General features: G+C 48.1%; 1 protein-coding gene and 1 pseudogene across 2 annotated transcripts; both read right to left on the bottom strand.

Annotated features, from left to right (window-relative positions):
- Positions 1-69: 69 nt before the first annotated feature.
- Positions 70-3,667, bottom strand: LOC125552662 (protein SOSEKI 2). 2 transcript variants are annotated; one of them, XM_087518835.1, is made up of 5 exons: positions 3,256-3,666; positions 3,086-3,155; positions 2,872-2,987; positions 1,741-2,377; positions 70-109 (listed from the first exon to the last, which is right to left on the bottom strand). In XM_087518835.1, exons 1-5 carry the CDS (start codon positions 3,494-3,496, stop codon positions 85-87), a joined length of 1,089 nt encoding a protein of 362 aa, XP_087374961.1. In that variant the 5' UTR covers positions 3,497-3,666; the 3' UTR covers positions 70-84. The 2 variants fall into 2 exon arrangements, with proteins under 2 accessions (XP_087374961.1, XP_048572248.1); XM_048716291.2 differs by lacking the exon at positions 70-109 and adding an exon at positions 613-1,006 and having other exon boundaries at positions 3,256-3,667.
- A 20,474-nt stretch (positions 3,668-24,141) lies between these two features.
- On the bottom strand, positions 24,142-25,133 carry LOC147976511 (uncharacterized; annotated as a pseudogene).
- Positions 25,134-25,348: the final 215 nt, after the last annotated feature.

Below are 25,348 nucleotides of genomic sequence, written 5' to 3'. Positions count from 1 at the left end.
CAAGTAAATGCAGGAGGGAAAATGCATTTACCAGCAAAGAGGAAGGGGAGGTCCAAAGGTTGGAAATGCATCATGTCTGAATCCTCACTCCCATTCTCTGGAAGCCCCTCTGCAAAAGCAAATTGTAAATTACTCCCTCCATTCCAAAAACTGGAAATGCAGCGTTCGGTCATGTTCGTTTTGACTCCCTATTTATCTGTCCACTCAGTCATGTCCCTAACTTTTTTTCTTATACGTCCAGTCAAATGCATGTGATAAATAAAGGAGAAAGAAGAAAAAAAATTAGTAAAGAAAGAAAAAAGATGCTTTATGATGGGTTCAATCCTATGTGGCGGACGCATGACCACTAACTAGACATGCCCGGTCATTCCTCATACTCATCACATATACGAGATAAATAAGAGGAGTGGAGGAGTGGCGAACAGTCCCAACATTTAAGAAGACTTTGAGGGTTTGGTTGGATCAATTTTTTGCTTCTGCATTTAAGGAGACTTTGAGGGATTTGGTTGGGCATCAGTAGTTAATTTAAGAAGTCCGACTGTAGATGTTGTTACGTAGTATCGGGGCCTGGGGGCGTGACATACAGTGTCAGAAATACAGGCACACCGGGCATGATCAGTCGATTACTTGCATTGCTACCGGTCCGTATGGATACAGTAGTACCGACTCTCACCGTTCACATAGACATAGGATCCAAAATTAAGTGCCATGCGTGCTGGCTTGTCCAACATCGAACTAGATGCTAAGCCTAGCTCTCAATGCTAACCCATGGTCCACAACACACAAGTAGAGATGCTAAACACTCCTGCTACTGGAACTATTACTACATGCTCTGTCAGAAGCAGAGATTAATCTAGATAGCTAAGCCGAGGCGCCGGCCTATTTCTGGTGCTGCGGCTGCCTCTTCCTGCCCGGGATGCACCTTCCCCTCATCATCCCCTCCTCCCCTCCGATGCGCCCATCCGCCGTCCCCTCGCCGATCACCCCCGCGCCAAGCCTCGAGCCCCTGAATAATTCAAACACAAAACCATTCTCAGCAGCGATCATATGCATGTGTTGGACGTGATTAGGAGCACAGTGATGACAGCTACTGCAGTAGGCTAGGCTAGCAGCATGTCTGCACGTATGTGAAGGCACTTTTGCCTGGCGATCGATCCAGCGAGCGATCGAGCGAGCAGAGTGGGCGGTGGCCCGCGCATGCACTGCACAGTGCACGGAACACTGCAGCAGCGCGACGACGCAGCTAGGCTAGCCGCCGTGCCATGTGACGCGCCTGAACGTGCAGTGCACCACACCGCCAACGAGGATCCATGGAGCAGTACATGGTCGGCACGTACGTACTTGCAATGGTAGTAGCGCGTCCTAGCTAGAACCGTGAACCAACCAATGGATCCTGCAATGTGTTGGCGCTTTGGCTGCCCGCGACGACATGCATGCATGAAAGCTTTTTCCTACTGTGTCGTTTTTCCAGGACCAAGGACGTGCATGTTCATCTTTTGACCTCCGTGCCCTGCCACGGCTAAAGACCGAACCTCGTGGGCTACGTTCACATGACATGACCCTAATTGTAATGAGTGACCGATGTGACAAGCCGAGTGAGATTATGGGAACTCATATGCGCCCGACAGTGTCGTTCAAAACTACTGCAGCTCACTACGTACTTCAAACTGAGAATATGTATAGCGCTACACGTGACGAACGAAGGAGGATTAATGGTTGCAAGCAAGCAAAGCTGATTACCTCTCCTCGGTGTACGAGTTGGAGCGTTTGAGCGAGGAAGCAGGCAGCGGGGTGCCCCTGCCGCCGCTGTCCACGATGATGCTGCCGCTGAAGTACTCCTTCTCCTCCGCCCCCATGCGGCCGAACCGCCGGCTCAGCTCGCCGCCCGCCGCCTCCTCCTCGTCGTCGTCCTCCGCGCCGGCGCGGGACGACAGCCGGCTCACCAGGCCGCAGCTCCGCCTCGGCTCGGCCCGGCCGCCGCACTTGGCCGGACCGGCGGTGACCGCCCCGCACGCGATGAGCTGCAGGAGCATCGACCCGGTCCTGTTCGGCTCGGCCTCGTCGCAGCGGCCCGCCTGCTGCGGCGGCGGCGGCTTGTCGGAGGACGTCGAGGACGGCGGCGAGGTCTCCTCGACGGGCAGCTCCACGGGGTGGCCACGGTTGGTGCGGGCCGAGACGGGCTTGTTCGGCCCGCCCAGCCTAGCCGCGGCGGCACGCCGGTGGTACGGGTACCCGAGCTCGTCGTCCTCGGGGTCCTCGCCGGCGTCGTCCCGGTAGGCGTCCACGTACTGCTTGTGGCTGTGCGGGAGGGCCAGCGGGGGCTTGGTCGGCGACCTGTCCGTCACGCGGAGGTGCTGGAACCGCTCCCCTGCAACGGCTGGCGATCAGGGAAACGAAAATTAGTTGGACAGTGACCGCGGTGCTGTACTTCTGCTGCACATAAATTCAGGTTTTACTTCGGACACTGCATTGCATGCCATGGTAGACTTCTGGCGCCACCGTGCATTCATGCATTAACGCCATGGAGAAAAAAGGAGCAGGAATTCTAGCGTTCGAGCCGTTGGGTGATAAATTCCTCGCGACTTTCGACGCGGGTGCAGAAACGGAACGTGCAAGGTGTAAGAAGCTGCTGTGGGTACTTCGTTTTTTACCAGCTCCTCTCTCTTGGACCATTCGTTTGAAGACGAGTCGACAATGGGGACAGAGAGAGGCGAAAAGATGGAAAAGACGGCTTGTTTTTTGCACGAGAAGAAGGAACAAAAAAGTAATGAAGTTATCACAGTATCGCTCATGGTCATGCTAGGAAGAAGAAGAAGTTGTTTCTTTTACATGCGTCGTGGTTAAGCGATGGAGAGTGATGATTTTCATTACCGGAAGAACAGCCGGGGAAGATCTCGGAGCCCTTGAGGACGTACTCCACGCCGTCGGACGGATATATCACGTCGCTCTCCGAGAGGTCGTTCCACACGTAGCCGTTCTTGTAGTTCCTTCAATCAAAGAGTAACACAATTGCAAGACCATGAGCACATTACTACCACACGAGAAATACGTACGGAGCGTGTCCAATAAACGATCCGGCGCCTACCTCTTGCAAGACCATGAGAAGAGAGCGGGCATGCCTTTCCCCCTCAGCAGCGTCAGCTTGTCCATCACATCTTCGCGGCGACAAAAATGGAGCATCGATCATCAGCCATGGCTAGAGACAGATGACCAGGGACGCAGATGAAGGTGCAGATGGAAGAAGTGCATGCCTACCTTTGAGGCGGAGCGGCTGGTGGGGAAACTGCGCGAGCTCCATGAAGTGCGGGTGCTCGAGCTGGCCGCTGCGGCAGAGGTAGTAGATGATCTGCACCCGCCTCATGGGCCTCGCCGGCGCGGACCTCGCCGTCACCGCCGACGCGTACGCCGGCCTGCCGCGCTCCGGGCTCGCCTCCATCTGCGCCCTGCCGCCGCCGGCGTGGTGATGGAGCTTCCTCCCCTCTCCCGCCGCCTCCATTTCCTTCGCCTCACCACTCACTCGCTCTCTCCCTAGCTGCAAGCCTGCGACCGCAATGCAACTACGGCCCCGCTAGAACGGAAGTCAAGCCGTTTATATTAGAAGAAGAGCGGGTGCTCTGCTCAGCTCTGCGCTGCTGGGTGGTGGGCGTTGGGCTGGCGCCGGGCCCCGCGGGTTTTACTAGGGAAGACTGCGACGGTGAGGGCTTGAGGTCGTCATCATGCTACTATGATCGGTCGGGCGATGCGTGTGGAGCTGGGCTGGGCTGGAACATCCTGGTACCCCGCGCCCATGCTCCACTGCTCTCACTCCTCTTTACACACAGGTCGTCACTGCTACGTGTCGTAGTATGTCACGTCGCGCGCTTTGCGGTGCTCAAAAGAGCCCAACCGCCTGTCCATCGGTGCCACCCGCCCGTGTATCTCGCCACGCCAGCCCAACTTTCAGTTTTCACCGTGTCGCCTCGATCGCCAGGTTGAGTAGTAATTGCCGTTGCTTTATTTACTCGCTTTTTTCCCCGCAAAAAAAAAAGCAGCGGCGCACGCTCGATGGCATGGGGAGTGAAAATTAGCCTCGTATAGACTTTGGGCAGCGCGGCGCAGGGCGTCATCAGGCAAGCATGCACCGCCACTGTCGCGAAATAAGTGCACCTGCCTCGGCGAGCAGTTGTGCCGCTGGCCCGCTGTGCGCGCGCGCGCCGGGTCCGGGGTCCGGACCCGGCCTGGCCGCCTCTGCCGCTCGAGCTTGTGCCGGGGCGCCGGGAAAAAAAGCTTGGGACGGGGGCCCTCTCTGGTTGGGTTTGGGTGGGTCAAGCGCTGATCGCGATCGGCTTAAATTTGACAATTGAGCGGATGATGAGAGGGGATCGCAGCTTTTGGAACTAGCCGGCGCGCGGGCGCGGGTGCCTCGTTGGATCTGGTATGATTTGAGGGGGTGGGAGGCTTTGGACGATTGCTGTTTCCACTGACGACCGGCTTTAGCTTCAGCGGATCGGATCCAATGCATGCACGAGATCGTTAAAGAATTGGACGGACGATGGAATGAGCCTGCAAGAATCCAAGCGCGCCATCCACGGTCTCGGGCTTGCACTGCACCTCATTGGCTTTTGTTCGTTTGCGGTCGGTATTGGCACAGTGCCGTCTGCCGTGCACCGGCGGATCGAGCGTTCGAGCGGGGTGTATCGGTGTCCATGAAAGAAAGGAAAAATGGCTCGACAAAATAGGGTAGTACGTAGAGGAGTAAAATTAGAAATGGCCGCCACCGCCATGCCTGCACTCACGGAGATATTCTCACCAATGAGACGGGCATGATGAATTGATGATCAGCAGTGTGTGGCAAATTTTCGTATTTTGACCATTTTTTAAAACCTATTCGAGATTTGACTCTAGTTTGAAAAAAATTCGAAATCTGACCCTTTTACTACTGCCAGAGTCCATGACGGTAGGGTCTAACAGCCTACGGCAGGGACTTTGGCGGTAGGAAATATCGCTACCGCCAACCGGGCTGACGGTAGCCTGCACAACTCTACCGCCAAGGCATGAGCACGCGTTGTGGTCAATACTTAGGGCCTCTTTGATTCACAGGATTACAAAAACATTGGAATAGAAAGAATACAGGAAATCTATAGGGTTGTAGTTGTAAAACAGAGGATTGAAAAACAGTGAAAAGTATAGGAATATGAAACAAATGGAACGTTTGAAATGCAGGAACTGAAATCAAAGGAATGCATTATTTAGTAGAGAAACCATGCGCTGGTATGCAACTTTGTCCCTCTTGCCTCGGTCTTTGTGTAAAAAAGAGGTCTGACTCAATGTTTCACTTCATGCAAAATCACAGGAAACAAACAGTGTTTCTCTGGATTGCAATAGTATTCCTCCATACTGGTTCCTGCAAATCAAACATCACTACAGTAGCAAATCCTATGGAATGAGAATTTCTATATTTTTCCTATGAAAAATCCTTCAAATCAAAGAAGGCCGAAATGTAGTACAAAAGATTCCATAGAAAAAATTTCTATGGGATCCAATCCTATGAATCAAAGGACCAATATAGGAAAAAATCCTAAGGATTTCAATCCTCCAGAAATCCTATAAAATCCTTTGAATCAAAGAAGCCTTTAGAAGGTTTTTGACGGTAGGGCATGCAACCCTACCGCTAGGGACCTTGACGGTAGGCTGTTAGAGCATTACTAGTAGAGCCCTCAAACCCTCAAACCCTTAAAAATAACTGCTTTTTTACAGTTTTCGTCGAAAAAAAGCCGTAGACTAGAACCCCTTAACCCTCAAACCCTTAAATTTTTTTAAAGGTCCAACCCTCAAACCCTCTCTCAATCCTCAAAAGTAAGGGTTGGAGAGCAAAACCTACCCCAACCCTCATTTGGCGGTTATACTCGCGCGGGAGGGGAAAATCCTCCCAACTCCCGCGCTCACGCCCGCGACTGCCGCTGCTAGTCGCCCCCGTCGCCGGCGGCCGCCCCGTCGATCTCCCGCGCGCAACGACAACGTCGTGGGGAATATTCCGTTATAAGTGTTGGGTTTGAGGGTTCTAATCTTTGCCCCTGTTTTTCAACCCGTAAAAGTGCACAAAAAAAATCATTTTTGGACCCTTAAAACGTTAGTGAGGGTTCAAGGGTTTGAGGGTTCTACTAGTAATGCTCTTATACTCTACCGTCGTGGTCCCTGGCGGTAGCAAATGATAAGATCTCAAAAAAAAGTTGAAACTAGGATCAAATCTGAAATAGGTTTCAGGAAAGGGTCAAAAGACGAAATTTAACCGCAGTGTGTGCCGTCAAGACCAATCAGCGCATGGTTGCACTGCATGCATGGACGCTGCGAGCGGCAGGACGACAACAAAGCGGTACGTACGTACGTAACTGTGCGCGAAAGCGCGCAATTGCAACCTCATGGACATCGACCGAGCATGTTGAAGCCTACACAGTAGCCCAATTCATTTCGAATGTCTGGTAGGCGTTCTGACCATCATCTCGTGCCCACGTCTTTGGCAAGACTTATTAGGCACGCACCAAATTTATTTCGATGCCCTACAACGGCGCCGACGCACGCGTACAGGGTTGACATCATGCATGCCAGGTGTGCGTCGAAGAAACAAACCGGGGCCTTGCGATGTGTACTACATACACATTGCCACAGCAGGCCTGTTCACGAGAGTAATTGTGGCACTGTGCGCATCGCATGATCAGTAAGTAGCTCTGACCGGCACGTCGAGATGTCTTACGTGCACCCTCTGTAAGCAACTTAGGGCCAGTTCTTTTCCTGGCTTTTTTGGGCTTCCAGAATAAGCTGCCCCATATTCTAAAAGCCAAACCAATTTTTTTCTTTTGAAAGCCTATTAGTCAAGTCTTAACTATTAGGCTTCTAAAAAAATAATTTTGGTTAGGCTTCTAGAATAAGCTGTGTAGGGATAGTTTATTTCAGCTTATTCTAGAAGCTAGCAAAATAACTGGCCCTTAACTGCATGCCTTCCCTGAGGGAAGAAAGAAAGAAAGAAAATTCGGGGAATGCTGACACCGATCCTGCTGTTCTACTACGTGTATCATCAATTGACAGAACAGAGTGGAAGGCCGGGAAAGTGCAATTACGGTCGATCGATCGCTCTCGACATAAAAGTTCGATGGAGACGAGCGTCGCCGGAGCTTTCCATGGTTCACGTCATGTGGAATTTCTGGAAACGAAGACGTAAATAGTAGCCCGCCGCAGAAGCAAAATTAAGGCCGGTTGAAGGATCGATATGTCTCGATGCATAGTACATAGCGCCATAGGCAGGGGGCTCCGGGCTTGGCCAGAACATGGACGAAGGTGAGGAGAAGGAAGTGAATGCGGAGCACGTACACCAATGCCCAATAATTCTTGCTACGTGCGTGCGCGTCTACAGTGCACGAGCAAGAAACAGCTACTCGTACGTACTAGATGTAGTAGGGGGCGAGCGAACAGATTCCCTGTGTATGCATGCAGGCGCGGCTCTTGTTTCTAGCAATGCTTTGCCTAGTCTGCCTATCGAGAATGGGAGCAGTGAACCCACATTGATTGCATTGCCATTCTCTGACCCTGGTGGTGGTGGTGCCTCATGCTGTCACAATGGGAAGGAACTTAGGGGTAACATCACACACTCCAATACAATTTTGCTTATGTGACACATATTTAATAAAGAAAGAGGTGCTTGTGGTAACTAGCTAAGTTACCGGAACATCACACACTCCAAGAAACAATGAGTCTATAACCTAATAAATACATTGTTGCATGACACTACATAGATGTTTCTACCCACTATAGAGATAGTAACATAGTCTAGGGAAGTGTGTAAGTTACTAGCTTATGTTCTTGCCCATTGTGACCAGCCTGATGGTGACATGGTGCCCACTTGTGTCTGTCCCTCTGATCTCGCCAAATTAGCTAGCATCCTGTTTGTGCTTTGCACTGCCAACCCAAGTCTAGGGTGTTCTCACCCAACACAGTGAGATCAATCAATTATTCCACCCATGGATGTGGATTTTGAACTGCCAAGGCGGCATGCTATGCTACTACTCTTGATGAAGAGTTTCATGTCTGGTAAGGTCATAAGGCAGCTGCAGGAATTTAACCACGAAAATGATAAAGCAGCTCAAGGCCTTGTAGTATATCAGGCTAGACGCAGCTGCATGGCCATGGCTTGACGCGGAAGCATCTCTTGGAATGAAGCTTTTGGACTGCATGCCATGAAACGAATTAAAAAGATGACGCAGAAGAAGAAAGCCCGAAACATGAGCTGGCGGGAGAAATGGGGGCTACTTTAATCTGCGCCATGCACGCACTGAGCTCAGAACAGAAACGTCTTATCTACTGCGCCCATCTCATGCTGCTGCACTGCCGCACTTACATTTAGACTGTTGCTACGGTGCAGCGGGAAGCCTGACGCGGGCCGCAGGGCCAGAAGAAGAAACCAACCAAGCCAGAACGGACGGCAGCGGCAATAGTATCATTAGCGTACTCCGGCCAGAGGCGCGCCAAGCCGAGGCCACCGATTTTTATTAAAAACGAAACGAGTTGCAGTGTGAGTAACTGCGTGTCTGCGAGTCTGCTGCGTTTGCATTGCATGCACAGCTCTCGTGTCAGGCCAGGCAAAAGACAAGGGGAAGCCTTCACGCTCTTCACTTACTGTATCTCTTTCTCTGTCTAGAGCGGCCTAGCCTTGCGATGTGTTGGCATCGTCGGCCATGGACGATACGATCGACCGGTCGATCCATCCGCCATCTGTTCTTTGGATCCTGAGCTTCTGTGTGCATGTGGTGTGGTAAGTTTGGCAGCGCCATGCAGCAAATGTTGGGGCTCACGGGCGGTGACGGAGTGAGCAGAGGCAGCTGCAGAATGGCTGGCTATTGCTACGTGCGTGCGTAGCCGTAGCTGCTGACTTGCTGGTGGCCTGGATGAACGTGGAACAGCGTTAGGTGGTCAACCCTCGACCGGGCGGTGTGCTACACGTAGCCGAGCCTCTAGGGGGGGCACGGGCTCGTCCATGGCGAGGAAGCTGATTCAGTGCCTGCTGCGTGGGCTCCCAGTGTCCCAAGAGGGTGCTACCATGGGCTGGAATCTGGAGGTGCTGGGCTGATAGGACTAGGAGTTTTGGGCCGAAATTACATAACTATACCTAAAAACAAGTGCCTGTTCGCTGTAGAAGCCCACCCTAGGCCCGTCTGTTTTAAAGCCGTCCCCAAGATATGAGAGCAACTAATGAACGAGCTCCCCTGCGGGAGCCTCACAACGATCAGCGCCAGTTGATGCGCTCTCAGCCATTCGTCACGTGTCGCGCTCTGGGCGCTTCCTCCGGATTTTGTTTTCTTATTTTTCCGCACGCGTTTTCGGCTTTTTAAACGTTTTTTTCGGTTTTTTTGATGTTTTGGTTTTTCATCGGTCTTCCTTAGCTTTTCAATAAAAAAATCGGAAAAAAATATTTTTGCACGAAAATACGCGTTTTCTTTTTTCCCCTTTCGCGAGAATCACAATTTTGCGTCCGCAAGAGTCACGGTTTTGCTTTCGCGAGAGTCACGACCGCTGTGCCTCTCGAAAATGAAAAAAAAACACGTTTTTTGTTTTTTTGCTTTCGCGAGAGTCACGATTTTGCTTCCGCGAGAGTCATGGTTTTGCTTTCGCGAGAGTCACGGCCACCGCGCCTCTCAAAAACGAAAAAACACGTTTTTTTTGCTTTCGCGAGAGCCACGGTTTTGCTTTCGCGAGAGGCACGGGTGGGCTTTCGCGAGAGTCACGGCCGTGCCTCTCGGAAAGGAAAAACATGTTTTCTGTTTTTTTTCTTTCGCGAGACTCACGGCTTTGCTTCCGCGAGAGGCACGGTTGTGCTTTCGCGAGAGTCACGGCCGTGCTTCTCGGAAAGGAAAAAAATGCGTTTTCTGTTTTTCCTTTCGCGAGAGTCACGGTTTTGCTTCGGCAAGAGGCACGGTTGTGCTTTCACAAGAGTCATGACCGTGCCTCCTCGAAAACGAAAAAAACCGCATTTTTTTTCTTCCGCGAGAGTCACGGTTTTGACTCCGCGAGAGGCACGGTTGTGATTTCGTGAGAGGCACGGACGTGCCTCTTTCGGAAAGGGAAAAAACCCGCGCTCCCGGTTCAGTTTTTTCGTTTGGTTTTTTTCGTGAAAAAAAGTTTGTCAAAACCTATCAACATGACATCTAGTATTGAAGATCTCGACGCGAGGAACCCAACGGTGAAAGCGGTTCGAGATTTGGACGAACGGTTTGAGAGATAAAACGTTTTGAATAAACGGATCTACGAAAAAAGGGAAAACTCCCAGGTTGCAACAAGTGGCGCGCTGCATGTGCGCCACTTGTCGCAACCAGGAGAATTGGATTGATCTTTGCAACGAGTACTCCTTAATTAGTGATTTCGCCAAGATATGTCTTAAGAGCATCTCCAGCCGTTGTGCCCCCAGGAGGCGTTTTTCTGGCCTCCTGGCGAGGCCCGGGCGAAATTTTTACATTGGGGATGAAGATTCTTCCAGCCGTCCCCCACCCCAGCACTTCTGTCTCTTCTTTCCCTGTGCGCCACCTCATCTCCCTCACTCCACCGCACCGCCACCACCGCGCCGGCCTCCTCGCCGCGGCCGTTGCCAGGTCGCCCACCGCGGTCCTCTGCTTCAGTTGTGTCGACCCCGCCGGCCTGCTCACCGCGCCCGCACGCCCCTGCAGCTCGTCCCGCCGCGTCGGCCTGCTCACCGCGGCCCCCTGTAGCTCGGGGCAGTGGCCCCGCCTCCGTCGACGCGGACATCAGCAACATGCAAAAGCTTGCTCGCCGTGTAGTGGCAGAGCACCGCGAAGCCGGCCAGGATGCGCCACCCATTGGGCGCGATGCCGAAGTGCGCGAGCGCGTCGCTGAAGAAGGGCTGCAGCGGCAGGCGCATGCCCGCGATGAACGCCTGCGTGTGCACGCAGATCGGCACACACACAGCCTCTTCGGTGCCCGGCCATGCGTGCTCCTCCTCCGCCCCGCGCGCAGCTTCTTCGGTGACCGGCCACGCGCGCTCCTCCTCCGCCCCGGCCACGCGCGGGCGGCATCGGCCTCGGCCTCGACATGTTGCCACCGGAGAAGTACAGGAGCGGGCACCTACCGCGCGCGTCTGTGCCGCTGCGCCCCACCGCCGACGGGAGCGCCTCCACGACCTCCGACATGGACGAGTCCTCCGACGTCGAGGAGGTCGAGGTCTGCAGCGGCGGCAAGTACTTAGTCGACGGCTACTCGGATCTGAGCTCATCGAGGGACACGGCGCTGCCGAGGGGGAAGCCATAGCCGGCGCGGGGGCCATAGGCGTGCGCTGTTGCGTACGTCGAGGAGGATAAGTACTCGGACTCCGCGGGCAGCTCCAAGTTCTCGCATGCGGTGATCAGAGGGCGGCGGTGAGGAGGCAGAGGCCGGCCGGCGCGCGGCGAGGAGGTGGCCGCGACCAGCAATGGGAGTGCCCGCGGGATCTGGCCGGAGACGCGGTGAGCTCGGTGGCTCGGTGGAGGCTGGCGGGGAGGGGGCCGGAGAGGCGGCGAGCTCGGTGGCGTGTTGGAGCGAGGAGTTCTGATTGTGGAGAGAGAGAGGAGCCAGATTCCTTTTGAATGCAGGAAAAGGGGGGAGAGAGGCTGGCTGGTGGGGTTTCACCATGCATAAAGTAGCGTCGGGCGTCCCAAGTGCCCCTTGGGGGGCTGGGTTTTTCCTGTGGTCGTCGGCGCTGTTTTTGCTAAAATCCGGCGCAAAACGAGGTCATGGAGGCGTGACTGGGACCATTTTTTGCAGCCGGTGCTAAAAAAAGTGCTTGGGGGTCGTCTTGGGGGGGGGCCTAGTGGAGATGCTCTAAGGGAACTACTAGTTTGCAACATGTCTCTCCGAAGTCTGCCGGAATGTGCCGTCTGTATCACATTTCTTTTTGCAGATGTCTCCTCAATTTTAATGAAGGCTAAAATCAGCAATGCAAAAACATTGAAGAAGGTGCTGGAAACTTACTGTCAGAGCTCTGGACAAATGGTTAGTAATGCCAAGTCCAGTATTTATTTTAGCCCAAACACTGATGTCTCTGTGAGAGAGGATATTTGCTAGGAATTAAATATCTTAACTGAAGCTCTCTCCGACACATATTTGGGTCTCCCAACTATGGTTGGGGTGGAGAGAAGTGACTGCTTCCAACACCTAATTGACCGAGTGTGCCAACGTCTGAAAGGCTGGAAGGAGAAAGTTTTGCCTTTGCAGGGAAAGGAAATCTTGCTGAAATTTGTGGCGCAAGCAATACCTTCATATGCTATGTCAGTTTTCCAATTACCCAAAGGTATTTGCAAGGCCATAACCGATGAGATATCGGGATTCTGGTGGGGATATGAGGAGGACAGAAAGAAAATGCACTGGTTCGAGTGGTGGAAGATGTGTACTCCGAAGAAGGAAGAGGTATGGCGGTTATTGGGTTTGGACTTTGCTATTGATAAACCATGCGCTTTGGATCCTGGGGGAGAAGTTGTGCTAGAATATTTATGGTTGGAACCAGCTGAAGAATGTGTGACCCACGGTCTGGGAAATTCAATAGAAGCAATTGTTGTTGGTTCCTGGTACTTATGGTGGAAGAGGAGAAAGTTAGTGCATAATGAAAAGATCTAGGAACCTAAGTTCATAGCAACGGAAGTTAGAGCTTTGGTTGCTAATTATACTATGGCGAGTGATGCAAAGGCGACAATCAAGCGACATGGCTGGGAAAGACCAAGGAGCAAGTATGTGAAGCTGAATGTGGATGGGGCTTTTGAACCAGACTTATTCAAGGGCTCGTATGGCGCTGTGATCAGAGACTCGAATGACAGATTCGTCGCGGCAAGAAACAGGGAAATTGATTGTTACGGAGATGCGCTTATGGCCGAGGCATTGGCCATACGGTTTGTTCTCAATTTGGCAACTACAGTCGGGTGTAATCGCATAGAGGTGAAATCCGACAACATCGAGGTGATAGAGACAATGAAGAATGGAGGTCGCTCTTACGGTCTATTGGCGACAGTTTCTGATGATATATATATATATATATATATATATATATATATATATATATATATATATATCACCCTACGTGTGATTTTCCGCATATCATTTTTGAGTATGCTTCTAGAGAGACTAATTGTGTTGCCCATGATTTATCCAAACTAGTGACAAGTAAGGTGAGTGCAGGGTGGATGGAAGATCCACCCGTAGAGATTGTTCATACTCTTGTAAAAGATACTATGGTTATCACCTTGCAATAAAGAGCACTTTGATGTAAAAAACAGGAGAGGAATTGAGACAATAATAAAGAAAGCAGTCCATGCTAGAGGAAAGGATTTGAGAAGCAAATTTAGACATGATAATAAGGAAGGAAATTTAGACATGATAATAGGGAATAAGGAAGCTAATTTGGAAAGGAATTGAGACAAGTATCCATGCCTGATAATTTAGTTCATTTTGATACGCAAATAAGGGAGTTAATAATTTGGAAAGGAATTTGTGACTTCATTCTGATAGAATAATAAGGAAGATGCATGCATGTTGAGCATAATATTGGGAGAGCGCCCGCCCTTAGGGACGCGCGTTGCCCACTAAACATCGCGCGTTGCCCACTAAACATTGTGATTTTGCGAGAGCACCTGCCCTAGGGACTGCATATTGATCATAATATTAGGAGAGCTTTAACTAGGTCAACAAAACACCCTAATCAATATTGCATTTTGATCAACTCTCTCTCTCTCGCTCTATTGTACGCCGTTTTTCTGGTCTTTTTTCACAAAAAAAACATTATGATGCTTACTCATTAGCAAAGCATGAACCGCAAGTTGAACAATCCATACACCCCACCCCCCAAATGCATAATTAGGTTAGACTTTTTGTATATATGGTCGGCTTGAAAGAACAATTATTCCTCATGTTAGGGACATTTGATTATTCTTTTTTTGGAAAACATAATAATTGGATTAGGACTATGGAAGTCCGATGAATTTGCATCATGTTGTATTTTTTAATACTTCTAATGTTCTTAATATTCCATGATATTTGATAAATAGATCAAAAGTTTTTCGTAAAAAAAATGTTGTTAATCAGATCAATTTACTCCGAATCATACCCCATGTCCTAAGCACAATGTCCTGATCCTCAAATGATCCGTCTTTTTGTCATCGGCGACCATTATCCCGTGACATAGTTCCTCGACCCGGCAAATCGTCGTTCATAAGAACTAGTATTTTTCCTGTTGGAACGCACAGGCGTTTGTGCTAGTATAAATATAATACGTGTACCTAGATTTTCATGTAATGCATGTTTTTATATATGCACGCACAAAAAAAGCATGCGTTTCAGAAATGTGAGTTGTTTGCTAGTATTATAAATCCGTGAATTTTCCTTTTTGGGCAGCTCACATAGACAAGTGTTTTTTTGAATGACACATATATGTACAACAAATCTACATAATAATGTAGCTTTTTAATATTTTTTATACTTTTCCATATGAATTTCGATCACTTAAAAAAAGGATCACTAGAACCCGGGCTCCAAAATGACTCACTGAGAGGAGAGTTCATTTATGACGGACCTTCTACATAGTAGACTCCTCTTAACCAATCTAATTTCGTCCGTATGAGCCATGCCTATATTATGGGATGTATTTCTTTTGTATCCGCATTTTTTCGGCATTGGATACCAATTTCCAACTAATATTATTCCTATAGGTTTCCACAAAATTCATTTTTAAAAAATATTTCATCTTCATGAAAGTTTCAAAAGAGGGGTTTCACATTATTTTGGCATTTTTATTCAAAATTGTTGAATTGTTTCAGGAACATTTCGTAAGGCCATTTTCATAAAAAAAATCAATTATTTTAGTGGTTGATTCTTGTTCAATTTTCTAAGAATATAATTCAAAACTTTTAAAAAATATTCCATTCATATATCAATCAATTTTAAACTCCACATGTAGTTCGCAAAAAATTCAATTGTGGTAGTGTTTGTAAAATGTGTTATCAGAACACATGTGGTGCCGTGAATATGGCTCCTTTTGAATCATAGGAATTTCATATGATATTTGGATATAATTGCATTGCACTCTATTACAATGGACAGAGAATAGAAAAGAAAACTTTAGCTTTCTTGGTTGTGCCATTGCCTTTGCAACTAGTAGAATCTTTCTACCCTTCTCATCCCATCATTCGCCAGAGTGAGATGCAGAAAAAGCAAAAGTACATATTCAATGTTTTTGTTGCTGCTCAAAATAAACATACATGCATGAGAAGATTAATATAAATCTAAAATAAAAAACAAAGAGCCTACTCAAAAATATCATACATGGACAAGGACAAGTTAGGCAAATATTCAATTTGAAATTGTCCCTGTCCACTGTCCTCGTCGACTTTTTTCATACAATGGTACAAAGTTGAGTACCCTGACCACCATGAAATTTTAATCGCACTATTCAGAACACCTTTTGGAAAAAAGTGTAATGTGCCGTGCACCAAATCGTCACAGTATCGATGAGGTGGAATGGATTCTCTCGTTTACACATAAATGTGTAACATATTGAGTCATGTGCCACACTACAACAGAATTATAACATCTTTGGTCATATGTTCTTACATTATATATCCAATTAGCATGAATAAGAAGACTACATAAAAAACCCACCCAAGGGGTTATTTAAGCAGATACCAAGGGGGCTTTGGCCAGACCAAAGGGGCGGGGGTCGAATCGAACCTTAGTTTGTCTATTACGGTATATGTGGATTGCACTAGCCCTTTCCATAAGCTCGGACTTTTGGTTGCGTTGGCTAGTGCATGAAGCTTAACATGGTATCAGAACTAAGATCTTGAGTTCAAGTCTTGGCTTTCGCAGTTTATTAAAAAATGTCGGTAGCCCCCCCCCCCCTTTGTGTCCACGCAGAGACCTCTTGAGTCATACGTGAGTTTCACGCATCGTCGCGCACTTCCGGTTACACGTGTTGAATTGTCTTCCCCGTCACACGTGAGAGGGGGTGTTATAGCATATGTGAATTGCACTATCCCTTTCCATCAGTTCGAACTTTTGGTTGCGTTGGCTAGTGCATGAAGCTTAACAGTCTCCTCTCTTAAAACAAACTCTGAAAACTGCATGTGGTCTTTTATTCTGAAAATAGATGGGCCTGACCCCCAATTGAGGTGACACAACACTTATAGATGACCATGAATGAAATTATAAAGTGCCATCTTATATATTTCTTCCATGACTCTCACGTGTAACCATGATGGATTCAAAGTCCCAAGTTCATCAATTGAAGCTATGTTCTCACTTCTTGTGTGCTTGTTGTTATCTCTATGCTTAATCTTACTCTAGTGAGTTCCCCTCTCGTCTATGCTAGGTCCTTCATTTCTGAGTAATATAAATACATTGATTTAGGAAACATTACATTATTATGAACAATAGTGTAAGTTCCTAGAAATGATAGTACTTGCTAATTAAGTTGTCATGTTTGAGCTCTAGCCGTTGGTCCTTGTATCTCTAGAACTTGAGCTGGTGTAGCAATGGTGGTTGTGAGTGTAACAATAGTTGAGATGTCCTCATTAGCTAAGTGGTAATCAAGCACCACACTTCTGATACGTCTCCAACGTATCTATGATTTTTGATTGCTCCATGCTATTATATTCTCTACTTTGGATGTTAATGGGCTTTATTTTACACTTTTATATCATTTTTGGGACTAACCTACTAACCGGAGGCCCGACCCAAATTGCTGTTTTTTTGCCTATATTAGGGTTTCGAAGAAAAGGAATATCAAATGGAGTCCAAACGGAATGAAACCTTCAGGAACGTGATTTTCTCAACAAACGTGATCCAGGAGACTTGGAGTGGGCGTCAAGAAACGATCGAGGAGGGCACGAGGCAGGGGGCGCGCCTACCCCCCTGGGCGCGCCCTCCACCCTTGTGGGGCCCTCGATGCTCCACCGACGTACTTCTTCCTCCTATATATATCCACGTACCCCCAAACATCCAGGAGCACCACGAAAACCTAATTCCACCGCCGCAACCTGATGTACTCGAGAGATCCCATCTCGGGGCATTTGCCGGAGCTCCGCTGGATGGGGCATTGATCACGGAGGGCCTCTACATCAACTCCTTGGCCTCTCCGATGATGTGTGAGTAGTTTACTTCAGACCTACGGGTCCATAGTTATTAGCTAGATGGCTTCTTCTCTCTCTTTGGATCTCAATACAAAGTTCTCCTCGATTCTCTTGGAGATCTATTCGATATAATCTTCTTTTGCGGTGTGTTTGTCGAGATCCGATGAATTGTGGGTTTATGATCAAGTTTATCTATGAACAATATTTGAATCTCCTATGAATTCTTTTATGTACGATTAGTTTATCTTTGCAAGTCTCTTTGAATTATCAGTTTAGTTTGGCCTACTAGATTGATCTTTCTTGCAATGGGAGAAGTGCTTAGCTTTGGGTTCAATCTTGCGGTGCGATCCCAGTAACAGAAAGGGAACCGACACGTATTGTATTGTTGCCATCGAGGATAAAAAGATGAGGTTTATATCATATTGCATGAGTTTATCCCTCTACATCATGTCATCTTACTTAAAGCATTACTCTGTTCTTGTGAATTTAATACTCTAGATGTATGCTGGATAGCGGTCAATGTGTGGAGTAATAGTAGTAGATGCAGAATCGTTTCGGTCTACTTGTCGCGGACGTGATGCCTATATACATGATCATACCTAGATATTCTCATAACTATGCTCAATTCTATCAATTGCTCGACAGTAATTCGTTTACCCACCGTAATACTTATGCTCTTGAGAGAAGCCACTAGTGAAACCTATGGCCCCCGGGTCTATCTTCCATCATATTAATCTTCCAACACTTAGTTATTTCTATTGCCGTTTATCTTACTTTGCATCTTTATTTCTCTTTATCATAAAAATACCAAAAATATTATCTTACCATATCTATCAGATCTCACTCTCGTAAGTGACCTTGAAGGGATTGACAACCCCTTTATCGCGTCGGTTGCGAGGTTCTTATTTGTTTGTGTAGGTGCGTGGGACTCAAGCATGATCTCCTACTGGATTGATACCTTGGTTAACAAAAACTAAGGGAAATACTTACGCTACTTTGCTGCATCACCCTTTCCTCTTAAAGGGAAAACCAACGCAGTGCTCAAGAGGTAGCAACTGCGTGAAGGTGTTTCTCCTTGATCACAACCAAACCAAATATAAATAACTGGTCACACTTTTAAAATGGGCAAGAAGAAAGTAACTATATTATGACTCGGAAAGTTCTACTCGTCAGCGGATATATGATGTCTACTACACAACCTTCTTTTTGTAGACGTTGTTGGGCCTCCAAGTGCAGAGGTTTGTAGGACAGTAGCAAATTTCCCTCAAGTGGATGACCTAAGGTTATCAATCCGTAGGAGGCGTAGGATGAAGATGGTCTCTCTCAAGCAACCCTGCAACCAAATAACAAAGATTCTCTTGTGTCCCCAACACACCCAATACAATGATAAATTGTATAGGTGCACTAGTTCGGCGAAGAGATGGTGATACAAGTGCAATATGGATGGTAGATAGATGTTTTTGTAATCTGAAAATATAAAAACAGCAAGGTAACTAATGATAAAAGTGAGCACAAACGGTATTGCAATGCATTGAAACAAGGCCTAGGTTTCATACTTTCACTAGTGCAAGTACTCTCAACAATAATAACATAATTGGATCATATAACTATCCCTCAACATGAAACAAAGAGTCACTCCAAAGTCACTAATAGCGGAGAACAAACGAAGAGATTATGGTAGGGTACGAAACCACCTCAAAGTTATTCTTTCCAATCAATCTGTTGGGCTATTCCTATAAGTGTCACAAACAGCCCTAGAGTTCGTACTAGAATAACACCTTAAGACACAAATCAACCAAAACCCTAATGTCACCTAGATACTCCAATGTCACCTCAAGTATCTGTGGGTATGATTATATGATATGCATCACACAATCTCAGATTCATCTATTCAACCAACACATAGGACCTCAAAGAGTGCCCCAAAGTTTCTACCGGAGAGTCAAGACGAAAACGTGTGCCAACCCCTATGCATAGGTTCATGGGCGGAACCCGCAAGTTGATCACCAAAACATACATCAAGTGGATCAATAGAATACGCCATTGTCACCACGGGTATCCCACGCAAGACATACATCAAGTGTTCTCAAATCCTTAAAGACTCAATCTGATAAGATAACTTCAAAGGGAAAACTCAATCCATTACAAGAGAGTAGAGGGGGAGAAACATCATAAGATCCAACTATAATAGCAAAGCTCGCGATACATCAAGATCGTACCACCTCAAGAACACGAGAGAGAGAGAGAGATCAAACACATAGCTACTGGTACATACCCTCAGCCCCGAGGGTGAACTACTCCCTCCTCGTCATGGAGAGCGCCGAGATGATGAAGATGGCCACCGGAGAGGGATTTCCCCCTCCGGCAGGGTGCCAGAACGGGTCTAGATTGGTTTTTGGTGGCTACGGAGGCTTCTGGCGGCGGAACTCCTGATCTATTGTGTTCCCCAAAGTTTTTAGGGTATATGGGTATATATAGGAGGAAGAAGTACGTCGGTGGATCTCCGGGCTGTCCACGAGGCAGGGGGACGCGCCCAGGGGGGTGGGCGCGCCCCCCACCCTCGTGGGCAGCCCGGGACTCTCTTGGTCCAACTTCGATACTCCGTGGGCTTCTTCTGGTCCAAATATAAGTTCCGTGAAGTTTCAGCTCAATTGGACTCCGTTTGATTTTCCTTTTCTGCGATACTCTAAAACAAGGAAAAAATAGAAACTGACACTAGGATGTAGGTTAATAGGTTAGTCCCAAAAATAATATAAAAGTGTACAATAAAGCCCATAAACATTCAAAACAGATAATATAATAGCATGGAACAATCAAAAATTATAGTACGTTGGAGACGTATCAATATACATAAATAAAAAGTCGCGCATAATTTTATAGGGTGGAATTACAAAAGATCGGAACCTTTCCTGTATGTTCTGCATACCACCGAGAGTGGGAACATCAACATGGGCAACGAGGGTACATAATAGATGGTCAAGGCATGGTCAACTTGAATTCGATCTGGAAAGAAGTCTAGAAGCTAAGAATTCCAGGGAAGGTTAAAATATTTGCATGGAAAGTGTTGCATGGGGTTTTACCATGTTATGGGGTCCTTTCAGGAAGGCACATACATACCCCTATTCAATGCCCGATCTGCTCCTTGGGACCTGAGGACATACAACACTACCTATTCAAGTGCGTCAGAGTAAAATATGTATGGAAGGACTTGGGACTTTATGATGATTTGCAAAAAGAGGTTCTGCAAGATAGATCAGGATCTGTTACACTTGAAATTTGAGCTAAAATGCAATCAGTCACTGGAGGCTTGCCTTCTGCTGAACTGGCGCTAGTTGTTGCATGGTTTCTTTGGTGGCAACAACGACAGTTGGTGAGGGGAGAATCTGTGCAAACTTCAGAGCGATCTGCCCTCTCCATCAAAGTTTTGTTGACAAATTTTATATGAGCTGCTAATTCAAAGTCACCAAAAGCGTAAACTGGATCAGATGTGGAACAAGCCATCCAAAGGATTCGTGAAATAAATGTTGATGCTTCATTCATCGCTGAAACATTGTTAGGAGCTTCTGGCACAGTGGCCTGAGATGAGAATGGCAATTTTATTGCAGCTACCTCATGGCTCACGTTCCTAATGTAGACTCGGCGGAAATGACTGTGATCAGAAATGGATTCTATTTGGCGGCGAGCATTGGCTGTAGCAAGCTGATAATCGATTCTGATACCTTTTTTGCCATTGATGCTATGAAAGGTGAGAGCGATTATGCAGGACCTTCTGTTCCAGTGATGACGGAGAGTAAACAGCTGATGAAGGAATTTGGCCAAGTTGATTTCTTACATTGTTTTAGAGAGGCCAATGAGGTGGCGAATACTACAGCAAAATATGCTTTTAGCTCTAGTACCTCTTATGTTTGGGATGCTATCCCTGACTTTATTTCATCTTCCCTTGTAAACAATCTTTCCATTATTTGATGAATGCAGTCTTTTGATATCAAAAAAAAAGTTTGCAACATGTCTCGTTTCAAAAAAAAGTTTATACATGTCTTGAGAAAAAACCATTTGCAATATGTGTTTTTTTGCGCATAATTTGCAACATGTGTTTTAGGGGCGTAATGATGACACGAACCAATCGAGATGTTCAGATTGCTTTATGATGACTTTCCGTCAAAAATATAAAGGTAAATTTCTGTGCGAGACCGGTGGCACATACCGCAAATTGACTTTGGATCCATGGCTCCGGTGAGTCTATTGTTTTCTTCAAAAATGGCACATTTGAAGTGTCAAAAAACTTAGAAAATTGACATGTACATCTATACCTAATATACTATTAAAGTGATGATCCTTTCTTACTCCCGAATATTCGTCTGTCTGGCCCGTTTCTTCGTCTGTCACTGGATTTTCTTTGTGCGTCGTAGATAGGCTGCGTTCTGGTCAAGTGTAACGCCCTCGATGCGGCTATATCTCCCACGTGTCGAAGCACGACTTAGAGGCATAACCGCATTGAAAGCAATGTCGCAAGTGAGGTAATCTTCGCAAACAACCCATGTAATACAATAAGGGAAAAGAGATACATAGTTGGCTTACAATCGCCACTTCACACAATACATGAATAAAGCATTACATCATCCAGTTACACACAAGGTCCGACTACGGAACGAAAGTAAAAGAAGACTACCCCAAATGCTACATAGATCCCCGATCGTCCCGACTGGGCTCCACTACTGATCAACTAGAATGAAACAACACGAAGGACAAGATCTTCATCGAGCTCCTCCTTGAGCTTGGTTGCGTCGTCTGCATGGACTCATCGGCACCTGCAAGCTGGTTTTGGAAGTATCTGTGAGCCACGGGGACTCGGCAATCTCGCACCCTCGCGATCAAGACTATTTAAGCTTATGGGAAATGTAAAGGTATGAGGTGGAGCTGCAGCAAGCGACTAGCATATATGGTGGCTAGACATACGCAAATGAGAGCGAGAAGAGAAGACAAAGCACGATCGATAAACTATGATCAAGAGGTGATCCTAGAACAACCTACGTCAATCATAACTCCAACACCATGTTCACTTCTCGGACTCCGCCGGAAAGAGACCATCACGGTTACACACGCGGTTGATGCATTTTAATTAAGGTCAACTTCAGGTTTTCTACAACCGAACATTAACAAATTCCCATCTGCCCATAACCGCGGGCACGGCTTTCGAAAGTTCAAATCCCTGCAGGGGTGTCCCAACTTAGCCCATCACAAGCTCTCACGGTCAACGAAGGATATTCCTTCTAGCGGGAAGACCCGATCAGACTCGGAATCCCGGTTACAAGACATCCTCGACAATGGTAAAACAAGTCCAGCAAGACCGCCCGATGCGCCGACATCCTGATAGGAGCTGCACATATCTCGTTCTCAGGGCAACACCGGATGAACACTACGTACAGCTAAAACCAGCCCTCAAGTTTCCCCGAGGTGGCGCCGCAAGTGGCTCTGTTTTGGACCAACACTTAGACAAGCACTGGCCCCGGGGGGGGGGGGGTTAAAATAAAAATGACCCTTGGGCTGGCCTAACCCAAGGGAAAAAGAGGCTAGGTGGCAAATGGTAAAACCAAGGTTGGGCCTTGCTGGAGGAGTTTTATTCAAAGCGAACTGTCAAGGGGTTCCCATTATAACCCAACCGCGTAAGGAACGCAAAATCCGGAAACATAACACCGATATGACGGAAACTAGGGCGGCAAGAGTGGAACAAAACACCAGGCATAAGGCCGAGCCTTCCACCCTTTACCAAGTATATAGATGCATTAATTAAATAAGATATATTGTGATATCCCAATAAGTAAACATGTTCCAACAAGGAACAACATCTCCATGTTCCAACAAGGAACAAACTTCAATCTTCACCTGCAACTAACAACGCTATAAGAGGGGCTAAGCAAAGCGGTAACATAGCCAAACAACGGTTTGCTAGGACAAGGTGGGTTAGAGGCTTGGTTCAACAATATGGGAGGCATGATAAGCAAGTGGTAGGTATCGTAGCATAGGCATAGCAAAAGAGCGAGCATCTAGCAAGCAAAGATAGAAGTGATGTCGAGGGTATGGTCATCTTGCCTGAAATCCCGCAAGGAAGAAGAGCGAGTCCATGAAGAAGACAAACGGACGTAGTCGAACGAATCCTCACAACTCCGGAACGAAACCGAAGCTAAACGCGAGAAGCAACCCGGAAAGAAGCAAACAACAAAGTAAACAACCATCACATAAGCATGGCATGATGCACAACCAGGTATGATGCATGTCCGGTTTAAATGAGGCATGGCATGGCAAAATGCACAAACAATCCTACAAATTAAATGGAGCTCAATATGCAACGAGTTGCATATTGACGAAACACCACATGACTTATTTAGTTCTCTCTCGTTTAGGTACTCAACAATATTAAATGTTGTTAGCATGGCAAGAGGTGAAGCGTAATGAAACTATCTATCTAGGCAAGTTTAAATGAGGCCGGAACAACAAAACGACAAGTCCGGAAAATCCCCATATGCATTTAGCAATTTAAAGCAAACAACAATTTTAAACATTTTAGTTGTTGTTATCATGATGCGGATGACATGAGCAAGTTTTATGCAATATTTATGAAAATGTTGGCATGATAAGATACGAGGCATTTGTCATCGTGGCGGAAACGAAAGGGGTGCCACGGCAACGAATCCGAAAGTGATGCCATGGCAACATATCGGTTCCGGTAGCTCATAGAGATACCGGTGCAAAAGGAAGTGGCGGGAGCGAGCAAAAGAAGGTGGGGCGCTCCCGGATACCGGGTGTCCCATGTGTCGGCGGTATGGCAACCAAGGGTCGTGCACGTAACAAACAGGCACGCTGCAAACACGGGGTTCATCTCGTATCAAATAACATGCATTCGGTCCACGGACGGTCGTGTCGATGGTCATACCTTTCGAAGCGTGCCTTATCGGAACGGATCAAGTTCGTAGAGGGAAGTAGGCGTTCTCGCGACGGCGGTAGTGGAAGTAGTTGTTCACGCGATGGTAGTCGGACTTGACGATTCCGTTACACGGGTCTTCGGCAACGGTAGTGGTACCCATTTTGTAGTCATGCACATTCCATAGGTGTTTGAGGTCACGGCGAGGATCTTGACGTCCACGGAGTCTTCGAGGGTCGACGGTAGTGGTACTCGGGTCGTCGGCAACGGTAGTCGTTCTATGCATCGGGCGTCAAGGTACTTGACGAGGTACTTGCCATTCTTAGTGGTTCCGAAAACAGCGATAGATGAACAAGATGCGTTGTCGTGGTACTTGGCAAAAATCTCAAAGAAAATGCCTGACGGTCCCCGTACGGGTCTTGGCGACATTCTTGCCTATCCAAAACAAAACAAGACATAAGGGCCTCTGGTAGGCAGCGGGCGAGCAGTGGCAGAAGATGTCGAGCCATTGCTGCTCATGCCCAACAACGAAACAACCAAATCGGCCATGACTTGGTGCTGGTGCAGAGCATCAGGAGGCAGGGCGTTGCAGGAGAACGGGGCCGGAGATGGGGGGCGGTAGCAGTGGAGCGAAGCAGAAATGACAGAGCTCGGGGTTCGTGGTGCAGGGGAGCATGAGAGGCACCATGGACGCAGAGGAGACAAGGTGCACGACGGCAAGGCGAAACAGGCCCGAGGTCGAGGTCGCCAAGGGAGGGAGGCAGCAAGGGTGCGGCGATGCTGATGGCCTCGCGGGCCATGGCGGGCGACGGACGCAGTCTAGAAGGAGTAGGGCCGACCGAAGCCGGGAGTTGCAACAGCGAACATGCGGTCGGGCGTGACCGAGAGAGCCGAGGGCTTCGCGTGCCAGGAGGACGCGGCAGATGGCAGCGCGGCGACCGGAGGGGTCGCGGGCGAGGAGCTACTCTCCTGTGTGTGTAGTGCGTGGAGCGCACAGGGAGAGGAGATCGAGCAGGAGGTGGCGGACGACATCCATGGCCATGGCGGTTGTGGGCGACGAAGCAGCAGAAGCGCGGGCACCGGTCCATGGCGACGGGGAGACGAGGCTTGGGACGACGCAGAGGCGCGGGGGTTGAGGGGATCGGGCGCAGACGTGATGATCTTCCCCTCTCTGCGTGTGGCGGCGCAGGAGGAGGACGAAGAGGAGAGGGTGGAGATGGGGATCGAGAGAGAGGAAAGGGAGGAGGGGATCGGGCCTAGGTGGCTTGGGCGCCTAGGGTTGGAGGAGTTAGATGGGCCGGCT

The sequence above is a fragment of the Triticum urartu genome, chromosome 4A (assembly GCF_056163025.1).
Source record: "Triticum urartu cultivar PI428250 chromosome 4A, HENAU_Tu73, whole genome shotgun sequence".
NCBI classification, from domain to species: Eukaryota; Viridiplantae; Streptophyta; class Magnoliopsida; order Poales; family Poaceae; genus Triticum; species Triticum urartu.
Note: the sequence above shows the minus strand (reverse complement) of the source record. Positions and strands in the feature narration are given on the sequence as shown.